At 42.2% G+C, this 19910-nt stretch overlaps 1 protein-coding gene across 2 annotated transcripts in view; it reads right to left on the reverse strand.

Moving 5' to 3' along the window:
• Window positions 1–266: 266 nt before the first annotated feature.
• The window catches only part of tafa4b (TAFA chemokine like family member 4b), a 30311-nt gene continuing 10667 nt past the window's right edge, over window positions 267–19910 (reverse strand). For both annotated transcript variants that reach the window (XM_037448545.2, XM_037448546.2), the window contains 5 exons: window positions 19093–19271; window positions 17969–18084; window positions 11325–11480; window positions 2634–2758; window positions 267–539 (listed from right to left, as the gene is read on the reverse strand). In XM_037448545.2, coding sequence (XP_037304442.2) covers window positions 528–539; window positions 2634–2758; window positions 11325–11480; window positions 17969–18083 — 408 coding nt within the window. In that variant the 5' untranslated portion in view covers window position 18084; window positions 19093–19271 and the 3' untranslated portion in view covers window positions 267–527. The remainder of the gene's footprint in view (window positions 540–2633; window positions 2759–11324; window positions 11481–17968; window positions 18085–19092; window positions 19272–19910) is intronic.

Consider the following 19910-nt stretch of genomic DNA (forward strand, 5'->3'; position numbering starts at 1 on the left):
AATAAGAGCAATTTGATGCTAATTTGCTAATTGCTAGTTATGAGCTGCTATCTCTTAATTTTCTCCCCAATCATCTCCATTGTCTCCAGTACAATCTCTACATATTGACCTCCGGTTTGTCCAATGTGTCCAGCCAGACTCAAAGCACAGCTTTTAGTTCACATCTCAAACTCATCCACAAACGCCTGTTTAAATATATACTTTGAAATGCGTAATCGCACTTCAACCATTTATTTTAATCAGTCCACATTTTGTCCACTATTGGTGTCCAGATTTACCCTGGGTTTCCATGATTGTAGTCCATTGTTCTCCACACACAGCATACTGTGTAAGCTGTACACGTGGCTCCATGTACCCAAGAGTACATAGTTTGTGATGAGTGCATTTTATTCCATTGTTTTGTGATGGATGGCCTGACGTTGTCCTTTCCTTTATTATTCCCCCCATCGTACAGCAAATATGTGTGAGTCATCCAGCCTGGGCACATGGAGAGCTTCAGGTTTCCTCTTGGCTCATTGTCTCTCTTGCTATCGTGTGACCTAAAAAAAAAAAAGAGACAATATCGCAGATAAGACAAGTGGATCAGTGTCACAAAGAAATGTAATTACACAGAGTGTCCCACTTCACTGTCAGTGAATGAATGTTTCCATTCGAAAGAGTCAATCAGAGGTCATGGGTGAATATTCCAGACTTTCAGACTAGGATTGAAAATGTCTGTCTGCCGTCTGGCTGTCTTACTGTTTGCAAGGACCAACAGTGTCTTGACTGCTAGAGCTGGAGTTCACATGTCTGGGAGCTGTAATAGTTTGTTTACACCTAGTGTGGAAATCATATAATTGGAGATGCACAGAGGTTGCTTTCCATCAACAAACACCGTCCAATGTGCATGTATGAAAAAGAGATGTGCTCATTCATTGAAATATCTCATTATAGTCATGAGAATGCTGACCATTCAGAGAACATTTCACCATAAATACAGCAATATGAAATGGGACTTGTGAGGATATGTGTCTGATGGTGCGATGTCTTTGCTTTTCCTTGTTCAACAGTGTTGTGGTTTCTCTGTCAGGCATCTTTCCACAGCCCTCCTACGCTGTGTGGGAGTTAAAGAGACGGACAGAGACAGATCATCACGGTGAATGGGATGCTGAGATGGTGAAAGGAGGTCATGGGTAGAAAGAGAGACGCGGGATAGAGGAGAGAGATACAAAGGGAGCAGGGGAGCAGAGCCGTGCACACAGTTGCCAGGGAATCGTTGTCTCATTGCAACCATCTCCTGTGACATCTGCAACCAAGTTTCCAAGTAACTGCTCCACGGTCAGCACCAAAGCACCTTGCAAATGCACAATTAATGCCCGCTGATGCAGTCCACCGTTGGCTCCCTCGTTCCTCTCTCACCTGAGTGACTCGTCAGAAAGCGTAGGAGACAAAAGTAAGAAGAAGAAGAGAGATGGCACCATGCAACAGAATGAGGATAATTGCAGCTACCAGTCCCAGAGTTGGTGTTAGGCACAGGGTTGTTAATTCCACTGCCTATTACTGAGCCCAGCGGTGCCTCTGTTCCTCAGTCCATCCCACTCACCAATTTAATTATGATTCTTAATTGTAATGCCTCTGTGGAAGGCCCCAGCTTTAATGCATTTTAATGAATGCGACAGATGTTGCGCTGTTATGCCATCTCTCGAGCAATCACTCTTATGGCGCCTGCGCCGCTTCCCTCCCAAATGTTTTTTTTTTTTTATATTTCACCTGTAAATAAACTGCACCTGCTCAGTCTCACGACAATCACGTACATACACACACCCCAGCAGTCAACCCCGCAAATTAACTTTCACACTTCAACGGCTTACAAAGGGCCATGGAGGACATTCATTTAAATCACTTTATCTCATCTAGACAGTGTCAGTTTGCATGGAATCACACATTGGTTTTCTGGGGTACAGAGTGTATACAGGTCCTGTGTTTTGCTCATCAGGTTGTGTCAGAGGAGATACAGTTACATCAGATTAACAAATAAGGGTTCACTGCGGAGCTGGTTGATTAGCTCCGTATGTGTTTTTCTTTCATTTTTACTGACGTGAGAAAATAGGGCTGAAATTGCATTACACTCATTTGAGGGCATCTTGAAGGACAAAAAAACCCTTTGTTTACAAGATTTGTTCGCTTAGGTGGCACTTCTGAGTTCTTTCATCTTCTATGCAGTCACCATTGAGGGTCAGTTAAAAAATGTGTTTCCCAAAAAGTGATTAATGCAAGATGTTCCACAGGTTAATACAAATAATCAATTTAATAGAGGATCAAAGTAAATTGTAGCTAGATCAAAGGTTATTCATACCGGTTATGTTACTTTTTTGTTGCTTATGAATAAGAAGTTATCAAAGACTGCACTAGTTAAAGTCAGCCAGAAGGTGATACTGTGCATATATTTAAAAAATAAATAAAACTAGAACAGAGAAAAACAAACAGAAAGGAGCTGCAGAATGTGTGAGATGAGATGTACATCCAATGTACGGACAATGGATCAGTGTTGGAAATTACACTTCTAGACAGATGTAGGGAGAAAGAGAGACGGGCATGCAAACACTTGTACATGTTTACAACTAAGCAAGCTCAGACAAAGTCATTTTTCTCACCTTGGTGGTTTTGACTTTATTGCCAGTGCTGCAGGACCAGCCAGTCAGGTCCGGCAGGACCTTACACTCCTCTCCGTCCATACACGGATGCATCTGGCACCACCACTTCTGGACTACGATGGAGGCTGCGGCAGAATAAGGGGGTTTAGAGGCAGAGAAAAACAACAGGTTACTAAATAGATTTTATGAAGTAATGAAAAACACTCACATCATTAAGTTAAACAAAAGCAGGAATAAGAGTAAGGGGTAAAAAACAAACATAACAGCCATTACCTACACAATACCTCAGCAATTCTGTAAGGTAACGATTCACTTTATATCCACAGTCATCAACATGAACTATCATTGTCCATAATACCCCGCACTCACAGAGAAGCTATTTTTACAATGTGAATGCCAGGAGCGCTGTCCGTGGTGCTGATCCTATAACTGGGACTACGTTGAATCAGCCACATAAAAAAGCTCTTATGACAAACCACCCATACCTCTCAGCAGCGCAGGCTTTATCATCTGTAATATGATTAGTGCAAGAAGCTAAACTGTAAAGCAGTTACCTTTTTTTCATTTTAATCAGATTAATGTAATCCCTCAACATGGGATCTTAAAGCCTGTGCTGAATGGTTGAATCTGGCTCTCGCAGGAGACCAAAATAAAAGAAGGTAGAACAGGGGAATATGCGAAATGTGTCATACCTAGGCAGCAATGACTGAGACAAGTCATTAATTCATCCTGGATGAACCAATCAGATGATGCTGATGTTTTGACAAAGCAGCAAAGGTCTTCGAAAAACAGTCAGAGCTTTGTTTTGCTTTGTTTGTATTTTTCCATTTGTGTAGATGAATGAGTCACCTCGTGTAGTCAAATAAGTGATTTGACGTCCCTTTTGTTTTTAATATAATCAGCAAAACACAAGGCACATTTAGACAACGGGCTAATATTACAAATATGGAATGCAAAGGGCAAGAACAAGATTGTGATAATGCTATGAATTATAAATTAGCCTTCTCTGAATATTTGAAGCAAAAAGACTAATGTTTGCAATCTATTGTATTATTTTTAAAGGCTGTTTCGGAAACTTGTCTCTTTTGCAATACTAAATATGTAAAGGAGATTTTAAAAACAAATTTCACGCTTTCTATCTGTTTTCTGAAATGAAATGATGTTTTAATACATGTCTAGAAGGAGGAAAAAACAACAACTCAGCTTCAGAACTTTGCATCATCTACAGTTAATCCAGTGCTAAAACCCAAAGTTTGTTGATGTGTTCGTAGTTGACACTCATCTGGTCCAGATCATCTAACCCACTGTCTCGACAGAAGACCGCCCGACAGCTGAAAATAACTCCTTCTCTCCCAACTCGTCATCCACCCGTCCTCCTGTTTGAATGCAGTGCGAGTGCCCCCATCTCTCCAACTTCATTTAATTCACGGATTGATGGATTGCTATAGAAACTACTGTTTCTGACAAAGGGAGAATTTTAGGTGATATTGGCAGAAAAAAGTCTCTCAGTTGCATACTGCTCAAGAACATTGACCATTTCAAGATTCTTGTATGAAGAATAAACCGCCTCAGAGAAATTGAGGAACACGGGATGAAGACAAGGCTAAAGAAAGGATGTTCACCAAGAAAACATGTCTGTGTTGTGGAGATGAGCAGCGAGAGCAGAGTCAAGGCTGTCTGAAGACGACCATGCCCAAGTTCAAAAGAGCAGATTAAACATATAAAGCAGAGGGAAGGTGAGTGAGGAACTGAAGCTGTGGGGAAACTGCAGAGACCGGAAGAAACATATGGGGAGAAGCAGGAAGTCAACACCAAAGAACCCGCAGCGATCACGGGGCGTAGTGTTGAACACGCTCTTATGATGCATGAGCTCAGTGGCGGTAAACGGTTCTAAAAACCAATGGCTGTGTAATGCTCGTTAATGTGGCCATTATGGTGTTGACGACAGTACTTTGCACTGCAAGAGCGTTAATGGGCATGGCCTGTGAGTGCTATTACGGAGTTAAGAGTTCCCTTCAGCTTATCTCATGCGCCAGCGCGACACAAAAGCACCTGCCTGTCAAGTCAGAAAATGAACTTGTTTCGGGTTCAAGGCCTGACGTAATCTATTGTACAGATGTTTTGGCAGCACTCAGAGACAGGGCATAACAGGTCAACATTAAAAAGACTACTCAGCGTGCGCTGTGGTTAATTCTGAGCATCATGTTTTTTTCTGAGAAGGTGAGAGTGGCGGTGGATTGACCCCTGTGGGGCCTTCGGGGTCAGCGACTCTACAGACGAACTGCACCATTGTTTCTGAAAGTAATGCATTTCATATTGTATATGTGTGTGAGTTCCACATTTCGATTATTTGCTTCCTTTCGAAATGGGAAGATCGATTGCACTCTGCTCGATAAATATGAAGCCACCACCATCAGCCGGTTGACTCTGAGCAAAGGGCAACAAACCCACACAGTAGCACCTCTAAAGCTCACCAATTAAGATCTAGCTAACAATATTCATAACAAAAACAAAGTGTAAAATTGACACATCGTCGTTAACAATGGGTGGGGGTGACGGGGTGTGAAATCCCAACTTCTCAATTACGAGTTGTTAATCATCCAACTTTTGACTAGCAGAAAGTGCATTATAAGCTCAATTACTTTAAAATGATTGACAATGATGGCTTTACATTTACAAGTACTTTTCCACACACTTTTTTTGAAAGAGGATGAAAATTCTCCAGAAATGATGTGTAACAACCTCGCAGCCTATCTGCTCTAATTGCCTCATCCTCATTAAGAGTCTACATTCAAATTCCCAAAAGGTGCATATGCTAATTAAAACAGGTCTACAGCTCGGGCATACATTTCATCACAGTTACTATTGGCTCATTACAACAAAATCTGCTCCCAAAATGGCTCTCTTTTAAGTCCTCTCTCAAACTTTTAGAGCGCCATCATCTGAGGGGGAACCTCTAGACGGAGCTTTGCTCAAGTTGCAGGTGATTAGGCAACAAGAGGGACTGAGGCTATGCTACTCCCCAGGTTCCCGTCTAGTCTCTGGGGCTCTCTGAATTAGATTTCACGCTACGAGGACGCCCACAGCTCCGTCTCTCCTCCCGCTGATCACGTCAATCTCACGCAGCATCCGATGAACGTCACTCATACCTTCTGACCGTCGCGGTTACAGCTTTTGTGTTTTTTGGGGCGTTCATCCAAACACAGGCTCTGTTCACTTCTCCCTGCCATGGCACCTGAATTGTCATTGTAATGTTTGTGACATCAAGTGGACAAAGTTGAAACTGCAGGTCCCCACGGCCACACGTTTGTTCTTCGACATTGTCTGAACAAATAATTGGTGCAATGTTAAGACCACTGTGAAGATAAGCCAGCGTGCTAAACTGTTTTGACACGTGTGTAATGTGAAATGCTTTGTTGTTGCCCAATCAACACTTTCAGAATGCCTGAGTTGTTCAAAATCTCTGTAAAACATATATCATCACTTTGGGTAGAAAAAAAGGAGCAAAAGCAAGTCACACCCTACTATCATGAACAGTCTTAAACCAATCTGTTATATCTGTCTTTGTAAAATAGTAACATTCAATCCGGGAATATTCATAGTCAACATAATGTGTTGTGACATTAGGAAATGTAATTGAATACGCCACAAACTATATGTTCATATCCAAAGAGACCGCTACCATCATCACCCTATCATGTCAACGTCACATAAGAAAATGTGATTCCATTCCAGAAGATAACCGATTCACTGATGTAAGGCGGGCCATACTAATACAATACCTGCACTCAGGCCAGTGCCTGTTAGAGTGCCCATTAATACTTCACGAGGGCACTCCCTGAGCTCACTCTATGGAGCAACACGTGCTTCAACTGGGGAGGTTCCTTTTACTTTGCATGTGCACATTTCTAATCCTTTGTGTGTGTTGTTTGTGCACGTATGTCGTCCCCACTGGGCACAAAGAGTCAACCGTAAAAGCCCAAATCACGAGATTGCGCTTGTTGCCAGCAGGTCGTTAGTATTTAACGGGGCTATGATGTACACACACAAACACACACACACACACACACACATACACATCCATTGGGGATGGACCCGGAGGTATGGATACCCTCAGGCATTGTAACTGTTCCGCTCAGTGATCCTGGGAGTGCTGAAGCAGTTGCAGAGAGGCATCCATCTCTTTCTACAATGATTTACTAACACACTGCATCTCTGTTGCCAGGGCTCACACAGCCGTGCCAGCACAACCAGGTATGCATGACGGGAGAACACAAGCGGGGGAAAAAACGGTGTGAAGAAAGTGTCATAAAAGGATGCCCAGGGAACAGTCTGCCGGAACAGAATGGTAAAATGACAAAAGCGTGATGTCATAGAGCAGATTTTACAGTTAACAACAGCACAACGATGTGTATTAAAGCACTGAAGTAGATTCCTCTGCCAGACATTAAACGGTTAAAGGTTAAACTACCAAGCAGTGTATAGTGCTTCCATTTATCCCTACATGTATCATCTACAACACTACATGCAAGCATGCTTCTAAAACGAGTAGCAGTACATGAGGAGCATTATATTTGAACTATAAAGCATTTTATACATTGTTTTACTGTTAATGACATTTGGTGCAAAATAATGCAATGCAATGTTTGGCAGAAACTGAGTGAGCCGTTACAACCTATATACTTTATTTGAGGGTAGTTTTTGACTTGGCAGAGTCTAAATTTAGCAGAAACTGAATGCAACTACAGCAGAAAAAAGAAAAAGTGGACACGTTTTCTCCGCACTCAAACAAGCTTTTTCTCCAAATGAGAAATCTGTGAGAAACAGACAAACACGTGAACTATTTCTCCTGTGAAATATTACTGAAACAGATCAAACCACCTGACATCTATCTATTATCAATTTTTCTTCCAAAAACTCATTACATTCAGATTTAGACTTTTCCAAACAAACTCACAGTGGGCAGCACAAACTCTTACCGCACTCCAAATGATTCAGATATAGAGCACAGAAGAAAAAAAAAGAAGTGTATTGCGTGATTAAGAATCGAGGAAAAGAAAAAGTTTGCTTGAAAAAGTTAGTCTCACAGTAATGGGACCCGCCATGCGGCAGCCAGCGATGCGACCAGCTACCATTTACTCCTCTTTCAGCCGCCATTAATAATGTAACTCCATTTACGCTGTAGCTTTTCTACAAAGGTGGCTTCAGAGAAGGGTTTGTTCCAACAGCGCTCAAGCCTACAAGGTGAGAGTGGTATGCGTGCTTCTGTGTGTGCGTGTGTGTGTTTGTGTGTGTGTGTGTGCACATGACAGTGTTGGATGAGGTGATATTTTTTAGAACTGTGAACTCGGAGGTCAGGCATGACTCACCAGATGAATGCTGCTGAGCACTGGATTTTGGAAGTGAGAGGCGGTGTGACACACGGAGGGGAGATCCAAATAGGAAATTAGAAAACCTCATGAGAAAGTGTGATGGAAGAACCGCGCTGTTTGTGTGTGAGGAAAAATGTGAGGTGGAAAGTGCGAATGTGACTGAAACCATCAACAACAACCCATTGTTCAATAGCACTTAGTAACAGTAACTCTTTAAGGAGAAGTTAACAAACAAAAGCAAAGCACCAAGGCAATGCCTTTTCTGAGAGGTTGGCAAAGCATCGCTTGATTCCTAATTTATCCCAAGTTTCATTACAAAGCCAATCATCTTTGCTATGGTTGCCCGATTTTATCATTATCGACAATTGTTCCCATTTGGGAACTCATCAAAGAGGTTAAACAACAAATCTACTACGTTATTGGGTGGAAATAGCACTCAAATGATCTAGCAGGTAGAGTCTGTGACCGAGTCATTTGAATGGGAAAAGCACCGTCTACTGGCCACACGCAAGAATAGCAGCACACGGGATGTGGGCGGTACGCAGGCTGTATGGATAGTGGTGAATACCAAATATTGAAGGTGGTTGGACGGATGGAGAGTATTCCTGCACCACAGGGCGTCAGAAGTGATCCACACTAACATACAAACACATGCTAGTGTCGTTGGAAAGGAATGAATGCACCTGAAGAACAACAATAACTGAAAATTAATGGACACGATTGTTGGGCCCTTTTCAACACACACACAAAAAAAACAATTAATATTATTTCTTCAGCTTGAGTTTCCCCACTTTCCCTTGATTTCTGAGAATTTCTTATGGTTTATAATAAAATCTGTGATTAGCGTTAACAGTACTTTTTATTCAGCACTACCTCTCCCGAATCCTAAATAAATCTATTTGTAGATACTACAGTTTTGTAGAAGGATAACAGGGAGTTAAACCCCAAACATAGACAAGGTCATACTGTATATATATATATATATATATATAGATAGCGTACGTAAATGTCAAAACTAATATAAAACTGTAAGAATATTTATTTATAACAACAGTGGCTATTTTGTTACCCTTAATAAACATGTAGGTTGTGGCAAAGAAAAATGTTACCACTAAATACTCTTTTAAGTTTAAAAAGGGTTTTTTTACAGCATAATTTACAGTATTATCATATTTCTGTACTGAATACTGAATTTTCATCAGATATAAACTAACCAACAACTGCCCTTATGATCAAGTTCGAGAACAAGTATAACTCCATCTTTGTCCACGCAACTCACCAAAGTCTCTATTTGTATTGGTCCATTAGTCATTCAGCTCTGTGCGAGCTGACCTCAACAGTTTGAATGACCCCTGGTGCTTCGGAGATGCGCCGGCTCCCCTCACGTATGAGAAAACCACGAATTCTCCTCTGCTAGGGGGCTAATACAGTGTGATGGGATCGGCTTGGGCGACACTGTGTGTGTGTGTGTGTGTGTGTGTGTGTGTGTGTGTGTGTGTGTGTGTTCGTGATCTCGACGGAGCGACTGTGGATGATAGGGGTCAGTGACACTGCTTGTTACTTGCTGGGCAGGAGCTCGCGGAGCGGATAGACGGGTGCAACAAAGGTTTATGAAAACGACCAGCGGCACAAAGGGCACACACACACACACACACACACACACACACGCATAGAAGACACAAACACACTATTACATATGCTTATTGTGTATGTGGGAGCAGAAAGAAAGCTGCGGTTGCTCAACCATACAATTGACAAGTGCTTTCTAATTATATACGTCATAATTGATCATTGACATCATAAACAATAATAATAATTTTACCTACAGGGCCTTTCAGTAAATGATTCCTGTTTCTGTTATTTTCCACAAAGCCGAAAGGGTTTTAGAAGATAGATATCAAAAGAAAAAACCCTCTCCCCATCTGTTGTGTGCCCCGTGTGTCCCGTTTGGATAAGAAACAGAATGCTGTACCAAATAAAATCAGGCTTTTTAAACTGCAGTTTAAATTTCCAGTCATGAGAGCGAGGCTGTCCTGGCCGACAGCTGTTGTATTTTTGCTTTTCCTTCTATACAGCACGGGGGGGGGGAATGAGGAGGCAAGCCACACACTGGAGGCTGCGCTCCTGTGACTTTAACCTTTCATGTTACACAATCTCTCTGCGACGTGATGAACCACCAAAACATACTGATCACTAATTAACTTGTTTTCAAAACAGCATATTTGTATCGCAATGGTGGACTTTTATTCGTTGTCTCAAAGCCGAGGTATTTTCTTGGGCGCGTTTAGCCATTATTTTTGTTGTTCCTTCCTTGTGATATTTGTCCATCTTCCCACTGACTCACCCCCCCCCCTCTTGTGGGATTCTTAACTGTGTGGCTCGGATAAGAAGGACAGAAAGACCAGGTGTTATTTTTCCATCAGTGTTTCATGTTTTTGACAAGCTTTAAAAGGTTTAGCTCTGTTTGTGCAAGAAGAAGAGCAAGGTCCTCCTATTTTGTGCCATAAGAAAATCAATTTCCACACAGGACTCTCTAACCTGGCAGCAATTCAAACTACAGTGCAACCTATTAATCTTTGCTGCAGCGGACTCATTTATTTCTGTCGTACTGAATCAGGTAATGATTTGTTTCATGTGAGAAGATTCATGTTGTAATATTAATGATGCAAGAAGATTAAAAACATTTTTTAGCCTCTTTGACCCAGTGAGATCCGGCAGTGCGTTGAGCATCACAAAATAAAACATGTGGTCCAGCCAAGCAATGTCCAACCATAAAAATACCTAATTCCGAATTCTTGTCATAATCGAAAAATACCAAACATGTTAGGCAGATCTTTCCTGCTTGAGAATTTGGGGGTAAATGTGTATGAAATAATATACTAGTGTCTACTTGATGAACTGCATGTCATCTAGAAAAACACAATGTTTTGGTTTGAATATTTCTTCTACTTTATTGCTTTAATGAAACGTTTGAACAACATATACAGTAGGTTTTCATTCAGTGTGGAGCTTCAACATTGCTACTTAAGGGTCCATTAAAGGAATAATTCATTGTTAAATCACTAAAGTTCTAGTATTTGGTGCGACTGCAGCTGACCAACGTGACTTGTTGGTTGATCAAGTCATTGGAGGTCGTCTGTCCGAGGCTAAAGTCGTCCTTGAAAACACCATAGCTCTGTTTTTTGATGATGAGTTTCGATAAATTCTGATATTTCGTCCTCAAACACGCTATACTTCTGATATGTATGCTTTTGCACCTGTGGGAAATGTCTGGATTGTGGGGACGCAAATGAAAATTTGTGATGTCTTTAGTTTTTACCTTCCACACAGGAGGGTCTTGCTCTGGTGGTGCCTGCTACCTGCCCGGGGAAACAGGAACACTTGACGGTTTGAGAGCGCTCCTCAATCTTATTCTTATTACAGCAGCGATGGTTGGCCACCACCTCGCATGTTCCTTGCTTCACCTGGTATGAGACTGAGAGAGAGAGAGAGACAGAGAGACACACAGATACAAATGAGTCTTGCCGCAAAACAAATGGCATTAAATTCAAAAGTATTTGTGTTGCGAATACCAATCAAATATACACCACTGCATCTTATCTGAGGATTAAACAAATCTGGTGAATGGTTTACTTTTTCATAAATGTATTCCAGTCTCATTCTCTTTGATTCATGAGTTAACACTCCTTAGTGATGATTTGCTTTTATTCTCAGCACAGTGCTCTCATTAACTCAGACACAGAGGTCCCTCTGTTGTCATTGTGTGCAACGCGGAGAAAGTAATAGTTTCTTTTGACTCCTTTCACACATAATACACCACTTGATCTAAGCAAAGAACAGAGATTCGTATATCGCGAGTCATGGGGTAGAACAAACCACTGGTACGATATATCTTGGTTCGGATCCATCAATGCGTGTATTTATATAAGCGTGTGTGGACTGATGCACGTTTGCACCTGCTATTCACGTTTCTATACGTGTAAGTGGTTTTTTTGGGGGGGGTTTTGTCTGATTCTCAAAGCAATGATTTATGCGAGGATAATCGCATTTCAGCTGACGCCTCCAACACACAAACTGCGTTTAATCTTCCATGATTATCTCCACAGTTCACTTGGGCAGTTTTATACCTGATGATCGTTGCATCTGCGTGTGTTGCGGTGCCGTCTGTTGACGTATACGAGGATGAGTGTAGGCTTAGGTTTTGTTCACGCAATTACGTCCATGCATTTTTACTCAGCACATTAAACCCACACGCCTAATAGGAAGACGGCTTTGTAGCCACCTGAAGGAAAATTTGCCGGTCGCACACACGCTGGGGAAAATGTTTAGTGAATTCTAATCTTTGCTCATGGCTTCTGAACAGATCCCAGCCGCCTTATCTTGGCTCTCGAGGCTCGTTGTGCGCTCTTGAGAGTCTCTGGTACCGTTTCCCGAGCACAGCAAGCCCTGCTGGCGACATTACTACCTATAAGCCTCTTTACAGCTCTGGAAAAAAAAGAAAAAACGTGGTTATACTGTACCATAAGCCCAGATTTCATTTATGTACGTGACTTTACCCGGACTCACAAACTTTTCATGCTTCGCTGAATGAGCTTTTCAGCGTGGACACACACACAGCGGCCAACGCGGCGCGCACGCACACCGTGAAGGGGTTCCATTTCTGCAGGCCGTGGCCCCTCTCATCCTTTCTGATTTAAAGTTTGTTTGTTCTCTTCTCCAGAGAGCCCCATCAATGATCCCAGGCTCTCCGAGGGCGCCCCTCCGCCATCATCCCCCCACTTTCATTTCCCTCACTCCTCGGTCTCAGGGTGTCCTGAGGCTGGATTACCACCGCGCACACACTGACACGTGGCCCACTGATCAAAATATGGACTGTAAGTTCAATTGAAACAAACTCAATGGCACAAGAACCATCAGCGCATTGGTAATCATAACCGTAATAATCACAATTAGAGCATGGAGTAACAATAAAAGACTAAGAACGTGTCACTTAAAAACAGCCAAGTTGCTTTTTGTCTCATTCCGATTTGTGCCCTCATTATTATTAATCTCTATTGAAAGTCCCAGTGCAAAGAGGTGAATGGGTAAGACCGGCCAATTGTCTGCCCCCATCTCACAAATAGGCAGCTTGTTAGCGAGAAAGAAGGCGGAAAAGGTAGAGGAGGAGGAGGAGAAGCAGTGTCACAAGCAGCAGGGAGAAGAAAGCGCTGCTCGTCTCCTACTAGCATAATGAGGTCAGAGGGTTCGCAGGTCTCCTCTCTTTATTGCTTATCAAACCTGGGCCGGGCCTGTTTTGTAATTCAAAGCTGTAAAGCTATGAGTGTGTGTGTGTGTGTGAGCAGTGGACGATAAACCAGCCTGAACTCGATTCATGCTCCTAGTTTGTATTTGTCCATCTTTGTATGCTTATTTATGTCTAACTTACGTGGGTATAGTTCAAATTCAAGCTGGTGTAACGTATTTGAGGTGACCGGGCTGAAGGGCCTCCTCCGGTGGGTTTTTAATCTGGTTTAAAGCCGCAGCTTAATGGGAAATAAAGAGAACTGAAGGGGCTTTTTAAGCAAGTATTCTAAAAGCCTTTCGTTCATGTCCCATTTCAAAAGAACTCACAACAACTTCACTGGGTTTCAGATGTGGTCTGTGTGGCCCTAATCAAAGAGGACACAGCGTGCAGGAGACCGTACTTTACAGTGATGAAGATCCGTTGCTTCATAACGATCATTAGTTGAAATAAAATCCTGAGCAAAACACGGCCTTTTATTCCCCGGGACAAAATATTTCTGAAACATCATCACATAACTTCAAACGCGATGGAGGATGACAATCTGGATAATGAGATTCCCTCCGTAAGATTTTTATCGGCCTAAAAACGTTAAGTAAATCACGCCATGCAGATGAGAGGGCAGTAAAAGACGGTTAGGTGGCTCTACGCTCCACTTTCCTGCGTGAGTGCAGACTTGATCACTAACGGAGTGGTGCATCTGAAAGCCCCAGCAAATTATAGTCCTTTCCTCAGACCTGCACTCTACTCAAAATATAGATTTATTTAACCTCAGAAAATGAAACAATTACTTACATTATGTGTGTTTATTCTGATCTGCCTGACAGGGGAAAGGGGTTGTCGGCTGTGGTGCGGGGGGTTAAATGTGGTGTCAAACGTGACACAGAATAAACTACAGCTTGAGTAGTTCTCAAAGTCTGAGCTACATCAGTGTATGTGCAGGATTTTACTGCATATGTCTAAATATTTGAGTGTGGGCTTGTTTTTCGAAGCAGAAATGTTAATCTTCGAAGGAGCAGCAATGCCATGAACTGTACATCCACAGGGGTGTAACAAATCAATAGAGGTTAGAGACATACAGAGATTGCAGCCAAAATCTATTCAGTGTGGGAGAAACTCAAAACCACTCATTGTTCCAAAGAGACATTTACAAAGATTTTAGTGTTGCATAGTTTGGCTGAAAACACTTTTCCATCTCTGGAAATGGGAGTTTGTCAAAAATATAGAAAACAGTACAGGACATCAACTCCCACCTCACGGGTTCATGCCAAACTTAAAGCATTGTAAAGGTCTTTGTATATAAGTCATAGTTTCATCCAATTCATAGTCATGCACACCTGCTTTTTACCTGAGAAATTGACCATTGCACTAACTCGCAACTAAGATTACAATTGCAATTGACCAGATTTCTTCTTTCTTTTAGCACACAACATACATATTTTTCCATTTATTGTTTGTTTTGTAATATTATGCACAGATGTGGTTGCAGCATTTCAGGTTTTAAAAAGGACTATTGGAGCCTAAAGCGACAGGAGTAGGTCTGTGCATAGGCACAGCAAGCCAAAACCGGTATTACTAACATGTTATGTTGAGCTGACAGATGTTGCTATTCCTCCCACCTCCCAACATGGATGAAAACTAAGGAGAAAATGTTTTTTTTAATGAATATAGATCAATGATTGGTGGTGAATGAATGGGGTTTTTTTTGCAGCCTGTAAAATACATTGTTATATGATAATTTGTATTACATTGTATATAGTTATACTAGAAACAATAGATTATCTTGGTTGAAATGTCACAGAGAAGTAATCTTTCTGAAGATGTTTCAGGAATTACACCATGAAAATTGGAATCCTGTAAAACCAGAACATGTTCCAAACATCGGAAAAACTAGTCTGGAGTGAAGACCGAAATGCAGCGGCTTCACTGTGAGCTCCTCTCACCAACTCCCCTGCTTAAGATTCACGTGTTGAGCAGTCAGCCTTCAGCTATATTCACAATAACAGTGTATCTAATGTCTCCATGTTGCCTTTAAACCATTTGGTTATGGCCATCTCAACGTAATGGAGCCCGAAAGACTTCTCGAGCATGGCTAAATGCTTTTATTACCGCCGTCGGCCGAGAGATGGCGGGGTGGAGGGAGGAGGGGGGGGGGGGGTGCAGGGAAAGGTGGTGCGGCGCAGGCAGCAGAAGCCGGGCAGCCAACGGAGCAGCTACCTCGAACTGATGGATTTAGCCAGGCGATTGATGTATTCTGACAGACACAGGCAAGCGAGAGCATCGCGCAATTTATCAAAAGGCTGTGTCTTTTTCCCCCGTCAATACCTGACAAGCGTGTCCGCGGCCATGAAAGGCCAGATAACTAGAAAATCTGTCAGTGGCTGCAAAGTCAATGTGAAGGGGACATAGCGTCTGTCTCTGTGGGGACACACAGGTGGGTCTCGAGGGACAGCGATCACCTTTCCACATTCTTTACACTACAAGTTAAGATATTAGTACATTATACCTACTTACTGAAACTCACTATTATGCTTAAATTTCAAGCCCTTCTTCTTTTCTTTCTGCACCTGCTCTCCTTGACCTGCACTTTCCTACTGTGCTCTATCTCCTCCTCGCCCTGGCGTTACGCAGCCCATCAATCCTGCTGACATTATCCGTGTTTAACAGGCCCACAAGGCTTCATGCTAGTTATCATATCAGGTCCCCAATATATATATATATATATATATATATATATATATATATATATATATATATATATATATATATATATATATATTTATATATATATATATATAAGCATCCCCAATAAAACCTGCTCTCTAAGGAGACATCGAAGATGAAAGACAGACTGTGTTGTGCAGGACAGCGTAGAGTAAACCTGTGAGGATGCACATGTTTGCCTCCGTGTTTTAGAAGGTCACATGAGTCGGCCTTTTTCTGAAGAAAGAGAAATGTACGTTTTTCCTCACATGAAACAAGAATGGACCAATAGACACTTGAAAAGATGTGCCTTTCTGGAAATTTAAGATCATTCGCGATCAGAAGTATGTTGAAACATGGTTTTGCAATTAATGGTCAATTTGATGGTCAATTATCACATTTCAGTTTTTTCAGTAGCAATTTTTTGTGTGACCTGCTGATGAGTAGTTGTTGTGATATACAGTCAAATATTAGATGAATAGCTTAAGACATCTCATTGTGTTATTAAGTATTTTGTGCTGCATGTTTGGCACAAAGTTTTATTTCAACTTACATATCTTCGCACTATTATGAAAATGTATTGATTATTTTAAAGTGCTAAATGTTTTAGTGGTCTAATAAATAAGTGGCGAGCTTAAAGCTATTTTCTGTGACGTTTTTTTCAATTTTAAGATGGATCTGATACTTTAAAATATGTTATTCCCATGAGAGCTCTGCCAGAAAATTAAAAAAAGCATCAAGAAGATGCTATTTCTGTACACAACTATCTATATAGCCATGACATCTGTCAGTCATATGAGGCCTGGTTCATTAGTTGGCATTCATTCCATCCACTCCCAATATAGATTTGTTTTTCAGGTTGGTTTCTGTAAAATGACAAATTACCTTGGAGAATGACATTTAGGAAAAAATACATATTTCCAGAGGAGGATTTTTTGACCTCTAGAGCCACCATGTGGCAGTAAATGGTACATCCACAGAATCACAGATAAAACAAATGACCAGCCAACAAAAAGTAGAAAACACAAAAAAACATATCCAGCATTCATAATGATTCAAATTATTTCTGCTCCTCAAACCACTCTGTGCGTGTGTGTGTGTGGGGGTGTGTGTGTGTGTGTGTGCCATGTTGCTATTCACACATCTTTAACTTCCACCAATTAGGGTAAAACCCTCTAATAAAAAGCACCAGATAATTTGGAAGCATTTTGTTTAACAGCGAGGGGCAAATCAGAAAGGAGCAGAACCCATGCTGACCTTCACAATACACGGGGCCTGCAATTAGTAGTGTCCCTGCCGTGAGCAGGCTGCTTCCCCCTCCGTCAAAAGGAACCTAATACCATCACTCACTGCACAGACTGGATGCTGGTAGCATTTCTGTGGCACATAAAGGTCACCTTTCAGAGCAGCAGCAGTGAGAGCATAGAGACCAAGAGATAATTAAGGAAATTGTCATAATTAAATGTGAGGAGGACGAGGTGACTTGGGAGGACGTTGCCAACAAGTTGCAAGTGCAAGATGCTCCTGACTCAGCACTACTGTCCCTGCAGCCAGTCCCGATAAAATATTAACAAGACAGCGTTGGTCATTTTTGGTCGGGTGGCTGCTTGTCTCCAGGCCTTGGAAATCGCTGAGAATTAAGCCGGCGGAGAACAGCGCCATCGGCCCTGCACCGCTGCTCGTCGGCAGAGATCGGATCACACTCGCTCTGCTCCGTTTGTGTTGACAGCTCCTGACAGCTCAAGCGCCATTTGTATCTGGAAGGGCTCGATCATTCAAACAGGGGGCGTGTTTTGCATCCGAGCCCAAAGCGAGGTGCCTTGTCTGGATTACATTATGTCACAGTGAGGGACAGAGAAGAGTCGCGATGTCTCAGTCAGCGACTGGGCCCGGGGAGCACGTGTCGCACCGTTGCAGTGGCAGCGTAATTAACCTCTTGTGGCGTTTGCAGGAGGGGTTCAGAGCAAGACCTGTTGTACCTGTCGGTCCCCGATGGTCACGGCTGCCAGCGGACACCGGGTCGACGAAGAGCATCACCAAGGCAACGAGGAAGGCCACCTGCACAGGCCAAGCTGACCTCCCCCACAGACGCATCCTGAGAGAGGGAAAGAGGAGAGTGAGGGGCAAAGAGGAAGCCAAGGGAAGAGAGGACGGAGAGGGCATGAGAATAATTTGCCATTTGTCAATAAAAAAAAAAAGATATACGAGGCAAAAGAGCACAGCAAACAGAAGACATTGCTTTCAAACAAGCTGAAACAATGTAAAAGGCGAGCTGGCAAAGGTCGAAGGAAAAAGGGACGACCTCGAGAACAGAACAGAACTGAGAAAAAATATTCTGTGCAGCCAGCACAGGCACACATGATGTGCGTAGAGCTACCTCGGCGGCACAATGACAGGATGTTACCAGCATCCTTTTATGCCTATTAGTATCATATTAGGATGAATTCCTCCAATTTTCCTCCGGCAGCAGACAATTACAGAAAAGCCGACTGCATGAGTAACACGAGGCTCAGCTCAGAGCCTCAGAAAGCTCAGCTCAGAAATCGTAATATTTGCATTAGGGCTGCAACTAATCACTCTTTTTCATCATTGATCAGTCTGCAATTTATTTTTATGATCTATCGTTTGTGTGTAAAATGTCAAAAGACTTAAAAAATCATCCATCACATGACTTTCCCAGAGGGGACGTCTGTGAATTGCTTTGTTTGACCTACCGCCGAAAACAAAATGATATTTCTGCTACCTCTTTTTATGCCAGTTGTAACAGTTACATATGACTGAAGCAATCAACAATAAATGATCAAAAATGCTGCTGATTAATTTTGCTGATCAATTGTTCCAGGCCTTTTGCGGTTCGGAAGCTACTATTAACCCTTTAGGTTAATCTTTCAAGCACAATTGTTGGTTATCGTTCCTAAAGTGTGAATATTTTCTGCTTTTATATCCTTTACTGTAAACTTGGTATTTGAAGATTAAGCTAGCACCTTCATTCATTTCCTAACATTTCATCACTTAAACAATGAACCTTTTTAGAAAAAAAGACTAATTGTGTAACTAATCATTAGTTGAGGCAGTAGATGTTGTTTGTTATGTGCCGTCTCACCTGTTGGCTGTCTCTGTCTTCTCTGATCTGTCTTCCACTGAGTAGATCCTCTATGGACAGGGTACACAGGCCATGGCTGCAAACACGCACACCTTAGCTCCCCTCCTCCTCCTCCCCCTCCTCCTCCTGGTGCTGCTGCTGCTGCTTCTCCTCTTCCTCGCCTCAAACAGAAGAAGACCCTGGAGAGAGGAGGTACAAAGACACCCGGTCAGAGAGGCCAGCCTGCCTTGGGGTTCCTCAGTGGCCTCCAATGGCCTTGTATGAAGGTCTACACAAAACACACACACACACACACAGACGCGCACACAAACACACATACACACACACACACACACACGCGTTAGAGATGTGAAGGCCTAGATTCTGTTAGATCCATTGTTTACAATACGTTCACCTACCCTCAGGCCAAATGTGATCTCCGCTCTAAGTCACACACACTCCCCCATTCTGTGTCGTGAGCGCACAAACACACTGTATACAAGAAAACTTTAATTGATATGAATACATGTAAAAATATTTATAAAAAACATGCAGAAAAGTTTACTAGCTTTAACATTATACAGCAGCAATTCAGATGATTAAACAAGCCATTAACACAAGTGGACGTTCCACACACACCAACAAACACACACACACACACACACACACACACACACATAGAGTACATTTGCACAGTGTTTGTGAGGTAAATTAAAACAGTGCTGTAGGACAGCAGGAGAGACTCTTCCTAATTACAGCTGAGTGACAGCTTCTGGTGTACACTCTCACTCTCTCTTTCACACACACACACACACACACACACACACAAACACACTAAC

The sequence above is a fragment of the Pungitius pungitius genome, chromosome 8 (assembly GCF_949316345.1).
Source record: "Pungitius pungitius chromosome 8, fPunPun2.1, whole genome shotgun sequence".
NCBI lineage: Eukaryota > Metazoa > Chordata > Actinopteri > Perciformes > Gasterosteidae > Pungitius > Pungitius pungitius.